At 40.2% G+C, this 10,000-nt stretch overlaps 2 protein-coding genes across 4 annotated transcripts in view; both read left to right on the forward strand.

The window, feature by feature from the left end:
• LOC137989656 (trace amine-associated receptor 7e-like) overlaps positions 1–752 on the forward strand; it is a 1,408-nt gene extending 656 nt beyond the window's left edge. Inside the window, exon 1 of the mRNA XM_068835378.1 lies at positions 1–752. This exon is cut by the window's left edge and continues 656 nt beyond it. Coding sequence (XP_068691479.1) covers positions 1–308 — 308 coding nt within the window. The 3' untranslated portion in view covers positions 309–752.
• The window catches only part of LOC137992485 (patatin-like phospholipase domain-containing protein 7), a 94,475-nt gene that overhangs the window by 65,951 nt on the left and 18,524 nt on the right, over positions 1–10,000 (forward strand). For all 3 annotated transcript variants that reach the window (XM_068837840.1, XM_068837841.1, XM_068837842.1), the window contains 7 exons: positions 3,107–3,238; positions 4,624–4,747; positions 5,217–5,266; positions 5,817–5,880; positions 6,614–6,698; positions 7,721–7,852; positions 8,656–8,719. In XM_068837840.1, the coding sequence (XP_068693941.1) occupies positions 3,107–3,238; positions 4,624–4,747; positions 5,217–5,266; positions 5,817–5,880; positions 6,614–6,698; positions 7,721–7,852; positions 8,656–8,719 (651 nt within the window). The remainder of the gene's footprint in view (positions 1–3,106; positions 3,239–4,623; positions 4,748–5,216; positions 5,267–5,816; positions 5,881–6,613; positions 6,699–7,720; positions 7,853–8,655; positions 8,720–10,000) is intronic.

Consider the following 10,000-nt stretch of genomic DNA (forward strand, 5'->3'; position numbering starts at 1 on the left):
CTGCCAAAACAGTGGGTCTGGTCATAGGTCTCTTTTTGATATCCTGGTCTCCCAGCTTGGTGACATCTTTCATTCACTTTACAGCGAAAGGCATCTGCACGAAGATAAACATGCGTTTAGTTTGGCTTTGGGTTGAGCTGCTAGCGTTCGCATCTTCTGGAGTGAACCCGTGGCTGTACTCAATGAGAAACAACGAGTTCAGAAACGAGATGATGCGCGTTTTCGGGCTAAGACGCTTCTTATCCCGACGGATGGCTGTGCGCGTAAGGCCGAGAGCTTTTACTTTATCGACTAGCGCTAACGTATGAATTTGACAAGTTCTTGACATTAAGGAAAGCTGAAGGTTTTGATCGTGGTTTGTGTAGTTCCAAAGAAGAAAAGAAAAAACGTTTGACAACTTAAAGCCCCGCCAACGTTCCAATGGTGTCGACTAACATTCATCGAACAAAAAAATATTAACGTCAACCAACTCGAAATGCAGAGCTTCCCAACTTGCTGACGGAAGCTGTGGGTGTTTAAAATGGATTTACTCCGGGGACCTACTTAAAAAATTCCTAGTCATTTTTTTTAAATTCATGTATTACCGAGTTAGCTTTCTAACAGTTGCTGTTGAGGATCAGCTGACAAACTCTGTGAATTTTATCTTACAAGTCTTCCTCTGCTGGCGATTACTGTTTCAATCTCGCTCCGATCGTGTTCAATCGCAATAAAAACTGGAATGAAAACTGTGTAAATACATTGTTTGAACAGCATCCCAAATATAAAATAAACAATGCAAAATGCAAAATGTCTTTTTTTCCGGTTCTCTTTTTTTTTCATTTCTTGAATTGGTCTTGATTGGTCAAAGATTTGTTGATATGATTCGAAGCTTTGTGACAATTGAACCTGTATAATAATGCTTTCACCAATCGAAGTCTCAGACGCCGACACTTGAAGCGAAGGAAACCCTTCATCTTCTTCTTTGAAATGGAGTCTAAGGAACGCTATTACTTAATAAAATTATTTTTCTTCTACTCATAATCAAGTTGAATGTCAAAACAATAATAAGCTCTAGGAATTGCTTTGAGGAAGGCAATGAAGTGAACTTGTCAAAGGTCTACAGGGGGCATTCTTTGTTTTGTATTTTTGCATCATTTGTATCGACCCGCCGTTTTTATATCTTTCAGCTTAGAAATAAGCACTGAAGTGAAGATTTAGCTATCTCTCAAATTTGAAGCCGATGTATCAGAGGGCCTTTTGCAGTTTCTGAGTAGAAATTTCTTCATGTTAGTTCGACCTGCAATAAGATCTGCAAAAACAACTGGTGATAGAGTTTTCTCTGTGGCCGCCCCAGCGCTTTGGAATACTTAACCACCTTCCCTTAGGACAGAGGACAATATCAACATCTTTAAGAGAGAACTGAAAACTTATCTAGGCCTATTTCTCTTAAATTTGACATATATTTTTATAGACGTTATTATTATTATTATTTTTCTGCTTTTTCCTTTAATATATATGATATAAATAATGTATATATATGCATATTTTTACCATAAAATATTTAGCTTAGATTTACATAGTTATATTTTATATTTATATTTAGTTGTATTTGTAAAGCGCATTACATCATATATTGTAATGCATTTTGCGCCATAAAAGCATTAAATTATTATTATTATTATTATTATTGTTATTATTATTATTATTATTATTATTATTATTATTATTATTATTATTATTATTATTATTATTATTATTATTATTATTATTAACTTTTTCAAATAATCCTTGCGCTCATTCGCGCCCAAGTTCTGAAGTACTGAAAAGCATGACACCTTCTTTTGGCAGAAATTCGTAAATTGTGCAGAATATCATCAGCAAAGATTTCTCGTATCGTCAAATTTAGCTGGCTTTTTTTTTCGGACTTGTCTTGCCAATCCGGTTGAGCTCTTGATTGCCAGTTTCCAGTCGCTGAATTTGTTTAAATTTCATGGCACAGCCCCTTTAACGCGAATTTAAAAAAAAATCGCGTTAATTTAATGCATCTTAATTTACGTCGTTGTTAAACGAAATCACACCATTTTACATCATTGTTTTACAGCACCTCATAACTGCACTATCAACTCCTCGGACTCACTATCTGACACTTCTTCTTTAAATAGTATAGTTCAAAATGTCTTTCTACTTGTCTTCTTATCGATCCATTTTCCCGCTTGAGGAGATAGCTAACTTCTCTGTGTCCTTAAAATGTCCATGGCCCGTTCGTCCTCCCACTGCACAGTCACCTCTATGGGGATTCGAAGCCGACTTGAACCAGTAGAGTCGGTTTGTATTTTGTAGATTTCACTTTGCCTCTTATGTTAGCTACACTCATCAATATATTCCAGATATATCGGCTCAGTTCTATGGGAATGTGCACGACAGTGAAAGGAAATAACGCTCCCGGTCGAATTGTTTGTCCAGAGACTGTAAACCGGTCTTGTTTATTATCTTTTTCTTGCGTAAATGGGAGTTTTCTGCTTCATGAAAGGCTTCCAGCTTGTACGATACACGTGATTTATACCAGTGACGAGTTTCACACGCTATTTCATGGCTTACGTCACACACGTGCACGTTGCGCGGGTAATCGTAATTTGAAAACCAACACTGCTTTCTATGCGTCTGAACACAGAATCGTTTTGAAGCAGCTGCATAGTTTCTAATTTTTGGCAAGAAACAAGCACATCCTCACCCCAAGTTCAGTATGAGTGCAAGGACCTCAGGAGGGATTGTCAACAAACACGTTATTTATGTACAAAAAAAAAAAAAGGCAAGGTGACACAAACACCAACCGGGTGTGGCCAACAGATCACGCATGCGCACAACCATTTCACCCGGTCAAGTAGCATCCATGGACAGCTGTTTCGGCCTTGCTGGGCCTCATCAGCATGGCTTAGCTAACGCTGCGCTCGGTCCGTACGACAAGACCTCGGGCCAAGTATTTTCCCGTCCGGTCCTCCCACTCGGTCAATAAGTACATATTTTCTTGCGTTGTCAACGTGCATCATTAATTTTCTATGATAAGGTACTGATTGTTTCGTTTGTTAACTGATTGTTTGATTAACAAGCATTTTGTTTTCTTTTCCAGTGTAATTCGTCAAAAGCCCAGAGTTGTGTTAAACGTGGCTCACTCGCTTACTTGTCACCTTTCTCCTTTTCTGAGACAAATCGACTATGCACTGGATTGGATGCATGTAGAAGCTGGAAGAGCTGTGTACAGGTGCGTTAGTATTAGTATTCATTGTTAAATTGTACCGTGTCATTTTTTTACTTAATACTGAATCACCGCCCGCTGAATTGCCCCCAAGTTGAGATTCAGTATGATGCCAAAAATTGTTGGAAATCGAGAAGATGTTATATGATGAAACCAAAATAATATGATGGCTTTAATAATTACTCCTTACCAGGCTTTTCAGTAACTATTTACAATATGAATACTAGTGCTAATATCAGTCCAAAAACCATAAAATATAGTAATATCTGCATATCTACGAATTAACGCCTAATCATCTACAAATTGTCTCTTTCATTAAGCATGCTGGTTTTCAGAGAACACTTGATGGCCTTGACTGAGGTGGAAGATTGTAAACCTTCGTCAAAAGAGTTCCATAGAGAAATTGCTCTATAGGCAAATGTGCGTTGACCACTAAAGGTCCTGTATAAAGAGATATGAAGCTTATTGTTATTACGGGTTGAGCGATCATGAACAAATGATCGTTTTTTAAATTTCGTACATAAAAAGTCAGGCGCTAAATTATTTGCATGTTGTGTAACCCGAGGTGCATCCCAATACTTTGGCTAAAATAGCGTGACACTGTGGAACACGCGAGTACCCGACAAAAAAAATTCAATTTTTTGCCCAAAGAACCACACGGTTCCTACTAATTTTATTCCTGGAATGCTGATACACACTTTTAATGCCATATATAGGACTTGGACTACTCGCTAAATTATTGCGATAACGGGAAATTACATTTTTAGACAACCTTCTCGTTATCAACGTGGCGCAAGCTTTCCACTGTCCCAACAAGTTTGTCCAGGATTGTAGGTCTTTTTAGACATTGGAACGACTGAAGAGTGGCTTATCTTCTTGACAAAGGTTTTCCTTAGCTTTTGAATTATTGTGGCTGGGTTAAAATTTACGTTCGAAGAAATTAAAGGCTAGGGTAGTAATGGCAATGTCATTCTACTTCAGTCATATTCTGAAAGACTAAACAGCGTCATAACATTTTGTAGTAATGGAGACCAAAGTTTCTTTTGCAAAGAACCACGTTGCCCTGAAGGTATTTCCTGTTGGCTACCGCCAAGGGTGGATAGTATGGAAAAGGATTGAAATATACATTGAAAGAAGTGGAACATTTTTATTTTTTGTAATTTGAAGCTGAAAACTTTTATATTAACGTGAAAAGCTCATGCTGCTTTACTCTCTTTGGTCTGTCGAGAGTGTTGTCTTTAAGTGTGAGATTACCTATGCCAGTACCAAATTGGAGAATAACCAGCCCTATATGCTGTATTTCCAGGTCTGCCGTGTAGTGTCGACGTTCGACTATTAAAAATGGAAATAAGTGTTTTCACTTCGCTTTGGTTTTTTTCTTCGTGTTGCAGACAAGGTGAACAGTCGAATTGTATCTACATTGTTCTAAATGGTCGTTTGCGTTCAGTCGTTACGCTAAGCAATGGAAAAAAAGAACTGGACCGCGAAGCTGGCCGTGGGGAACTCGTGGGTGTTGTAAGTGTACTACCTCTCAATTCTTGGCCTTAATTTCAATATGTTTGGCTTGGCTTGGCTTGGCAATCTGAGTGACAACAATGTTTGTCTCAGCTCCGACTTAAACTTTAGTTTAGCTTATTAACCAGTCCCCAATTCTTCGAAGGGTGCACGATAGCGCTACCCATTGGATAAATCACTATCCACCGGATAACTCAATTGTTGTTTCTATTTTTTATCCGCTGGAGAGCGATTTATCCGATGGATAGCGTTATCCATCTTTTGAAGAACTGGGGTCAGGTCAGAAGAACCTTCAGCAATCTTAAAATGGCGGCCATATGGTGTTTTCGCGAGGGTAAAAACGCCCGTGAAGTCTTTGTCAGTGATACACGCTTCTGAATTGCTGAAATTTGCAGCGTATTGTTTTGGTGATAACTTTCTGGTCTCATAGACCAAAGATCTTTTGATTACTTCTTTATCAATTTGGCAGGTAGAAGTTCTTACCCAAGCACCAAGAGCAACTACTGTTCACGCCATAAGGTTTGTTTTTAGGCGCAGTTACCTTTAGTTCGTTGGTTGGTTTTTCTTTTTTCTTTTCTTTCTTTCTTTTTTTTTTTTTGGGGGGGGGGGGGGGAAGGGGGGGGGGGAAGGGGATGACCTCTCGGAGCAGAGTAGAGCAAACTCTGCTCACATTGTGATTGATCCCATGACACATAGGTGAAAGGCTACTGAGCACACCACTGCGTCAAATTTAGAAGTTCGCGTTGCTGTGATCTTCTATCAATGATTCCTAGTTGTTCGGGATATAAATTTCTTAGCGACTATTCAGGAATTTGACTGGTATAATCGGCGTGTTAGTGTAAAGAGAGTCGGTAGAGCAGCGGTGATCTAACCCAAAGGTCGTGGGTTCAATTCCCACCCTGGTCAGAGTTTTTCTCTGTTCTTGTGTGGGCCCATTTCCATCAGTAGGGCTAACGCTCAAATGGTTCATATGGGGTAGATACTTAGAACTTCACATTACACTCTAATCAGTTAAGTCTATTTATGTTAGAGTAGCATGCAGCTAAAACAATCTCTATTTTTTCAACAGAGACACAGAGTTGGCAGTCCTTCCTGACGGATTACTCAATACAATAAAGAGACACTTCCCGCAGGTAACCTTTGCTTGAACGAGGAAAATCTTTTAAACCAACAAAGCAAAGTATATATACGTAGTGATATATTCACTTATCATATGGTCCGTACGGCCCCGCGTGCGCTTTCATTGTAACTATTTGGAAAATCTCCGTATGAGGGCGGTGCGCATTAGCACGAGCAGGGCCGGAAAAAGCCGTACGGCCCCGCTAGGAACACGAACTTCTCCGTGTGATGCGATTTTAGATGATTTCGTCGCTTTTAAACATACAAATTATTTACAGCCAGAAATGCAAATGTAAACAACATAGATGAATTTTCTGTGCAAATTTTTGTTACTTATTTTGTCCAAACTTCATATTTTGAGTGCTCAAGAATAGTGTAAAGAGCCCATGTGATAAAATGCTTATTGACTGAGTTTAGGTCGGGAAGGCAGGAAAATATTTAGCCCGAGGTCAGGGCGCACGGACCTCGCTGCTTGGTCCGTACGCCCTGACCTCGGGCCAAATATTTTCCCGTCCGGACCTCCCATTCAGTCAATAAGTTCTTAGTAATGAGGAGGAACAAAGATATGACAATGGCTCTTCCTTAAAAAGGCCTTCGTTTTGAAGATGCTGACAAAAAGGTGGCACACGAATGATGGGGAGCAATCGTGTACCGCACGAGGTCTTTGGACTATTGTAGCTTTGCCTTCAAAGCTTTGAGCTTAATCTCTGCTTTGCTAATTTTCTTCCATGTGTTTCAATCGTTTAGGTTGTTACGCGTTTAATTCACCTGCTTGGCGAACGACTGCTGGGGCAGTACAGACGCAGTTACACGAGAAGCGAAACATTGCTCGGTATGATTCACTTTAACTACTGACCAGTGCTTTTTGCGCCTTACTGACGCGCTTGTTGCTTGATGATCGAAAAGGACCTACGTCACTTCGGGGCCCAAAAAATGCCCATAAAATTATTGGTTTTCACATGACGTCACGCCCGCCATGTTGGTGTCCCCACCCACTCGTCTGGGAACTGAACTCTATTATCATGCAAACGTTTATTTTTGTATTCGTTGAAAAACGTGGCTGTTGATCACGTGAGTGAAAACCATGAACAGTCTGCAACATCGCTATGATCCTGACTAGCCTTCAGCATTAGTCCCAAACGAAAAAGGTGAAGGAAAAACCAATTACATGCGAAATGATATGTGTGAAAGGCAGCATGGGTATGTTAAAGTATTAACGTAAGCGTACGAAGGAAAAACACTTCTTGCGAAAGCAAAAGGAAAAGAAGAGGGTACGATGGGTTAAAGGCGAAGGAGCGAAATTTGCGGTGAAAATTAAGGTGATTCCCTGGTTTTGCATTGCGCAATCCTACTTCGCATAATTTCTTGCTTCATTGGCGCGCGCATTAGCTCGCGCACGTCGATAAAATCAAGGAATGGTTATTTTCTCCGGAACGAGCACGGTAACCCCCTCTTTTTAATGTTATGTACTCGTAATAGGTACACGGAAAACATATTTTTACATATATTATGCGCTCGGTCCGTATTCCCCAATACGGCCCTCACGCTCGGTTAGTAAGCGGTTAACACTCCACTGTGATTAGAACCAAGTTCAGTGTGCTAACTTTCAGGAGCCAATGATAAGAAAAGAGCATTGTTTAAACTTTGAATGAGAAGGGCATCCAAAGCACGCCATGACAGTTCACACAGGATCGATTTGCTTCTCTTTACTTTGTTGCCCGTCCTGTTCATACTCTCAAGTAACATACCGAAATCAGTGCAGTTTTCCTGGTAAAGGAACACAATGCCCACTGTTTAAATAATTTTCCGAGTCTTCATTGACAAATTTCTTCGTCTTTGTTTTTTGTTTCGTAGAAAATCACTTGCCCGTGGATAATCAGATTTTCGGCGGGTCCAATCTGGGCACAGTTGCTATTATACCCGCTTCTGAGGATGTCCCTTTATCGAATTTCTCATTTGAACTCAGTTTAGCACTTCATTCTATAGGTAAGTCACAGGAATGCTTACAAACGAGAAATCAAACAATTTGCTGAATTGTTGAATAGTCAAGAGACTCAGGGTGGACTCTCATTTTGTCCACATAAATGCACAAAGTGTTATTCTTTTCAAAATAATAGCATTAACAATGAGAACAACAACAACAACAACAACAACAACAACAATAATAATAATAACAACTAATCCTCCGGGAATTGAGGTCTATTATCATGGGAACGTTTTCTTTTGTTTCGGTGGAAATGCCAGGTTGCTGATCACGTGAGTGAAAACACTCTGTAGGAAGTCGTATGAACGCGAGAGCGTTTGGTGATATATGGGCACGAGTCATGTTTTAAAAGGTTCTCAAAATTGCACAAGTCGTATGCAGATGCAATTTGAGAACTTTCAGTCACGATTTTTCATTTATTATATGTTCAACAAAATTATTCCATCGCAGTTTCCATAGCAACTTTCATGTTGCATTTTATAACCTATTTATGCATTCGTCATTGTCTATATTGCGCGAAAGAATTTCATTCAGTAAATGACGAAAAAAAATGAAGTGAGTGTGGAAACATCATGTAATGTGTTGGAAAATCGTGAAGAGACCGGCAAAATCAAGATGAAAATGAGCTGATGGCGAATCTTTACCCCCAGGCCTTACGGGTAAAGGAAAAAATTAAAGAACGAAAATACTGGAAGCACTTAAAATAAACCCAATAATAGTCCAGCGTTAACTGACGAGTAATAAATAACCTGATTCATGGACTGTATTCCAGTCGTGATGATTACTTTTTAAAATTCATTTCTAGGTCCCACTCTTCTGTTAACGAGTTCTTTGGTACATAGCAGGCTTGGCAACTCAGCACTTGACAGGTAACTGAAAGTCATAGACTTGGACGTCCCCGTGATATAGACTTGTCCCCGGCTTTAATTTTTAAATCAATTGTAACGAAAATCATGTTCACACCTGGAAAGTTGACACTTTCTTTATCTTTATTCATTGTCGCAAATTGCCGATCTGCGGCTACAATCCCGGTCAAAAAGATCGTGACACCAAAGCATGTTTGAACCCCCCTCTCCCGTGACAATGTTGATGGCGTAAAACTGTCGGGCTCCTGGAAAAACGCTGTTCTCTTTGCAACATTGAATAGGGGGAAGGGGTAATCTGTTACGCAGCGTGAAGTGTCCCCTTTATTTTTGTCTGAGATTGTAGCCTGCAGTGCAGGCGTTATTTTGGCGCGGAACGCTAGATAAATCAGGTTTTCGATGCCGCCATCTTGGGTTGTGATTAGATGCTTGACCGGGAGAGGTTTGGTGCAGTGGCGGGTTGGGGGTGGGGCACTCCTTCCCCTCCCCCTTCCCCCTTCCCCATTTTTCCACTTAATGCCTACTCCCTCAGCAAATATTTCCTCGCCCCAATCTTCCACAGTTACCAAATCTAAGATGGTGGCCTAATACGAAAATGTGCACTCGTGCGCCCAAAGTACGCCTGCACTGCAGGCTAATCTGCGGCCGTAACTCTTAAGGATCATTTCAAACTTTTGCATTTCTCAATTGAAAGCTTAGTTTCCAACAGTTTGGTTTTGAGACTGCACTTAAATGCAGGGCGTCGAAAAGAAACAAATAATTCAAATAAGTACAACGGTTTAAGAAACTAAGAGGGCAACCAGTTGGCTAATTTTTGATACCCGGTGGAGATGAATTTGAACCACTGGAGGCTCTTTCCGATTGTGAGCGTAAAATGGTTTCATGCCCAGGCTTTGCAAGACAGGAGATTATGCTCAATAGACCTTTTTGCAGACACGGCGGCCAATTTGAATTATATTGTTTGAAAAGATATTATGGGATGCTCAGGAGACAAATTAATATGTATTTTCCCTCTGGGCATCACATAATAGCTATTTGAAACAATATAATTCAAAATGGCCGCCGTGTCTGCGAAAAGGTCTATTTGAAATAAACGTCGTGGAGTGTTTCGTTTAGTCTGAGCGTCAACTACGTATAACTACGTCAACTACGTATATAGAGTTACGTATATAGAGTTAATGTTAGCGTTCGTACGGGGTGCAGGGATGGCGGAGTGGTGAGAGCACTCGCTTCCCACCAATGTGGCCCCGGGTTCGATTCCCAGATCCGGCGTCATATGTGGGTTGA

The sequence above is a fragment of the Montipora foliosa genome, chromosome 2, assembly GCF_036669935.1.
Source record: "Montipora foliosa isolate CH-2021 chromosome 2, ASM3666993v2, whole genome shotgun sequence".
In the NCBI taxonomy this organism is placed as follows: domain Eukaryota; kingdom Metazoa; phylum Cnidaria; class Anthozoa; order Scleractinia; family Acroporidae; genus Montipora; species Montipora foliosa.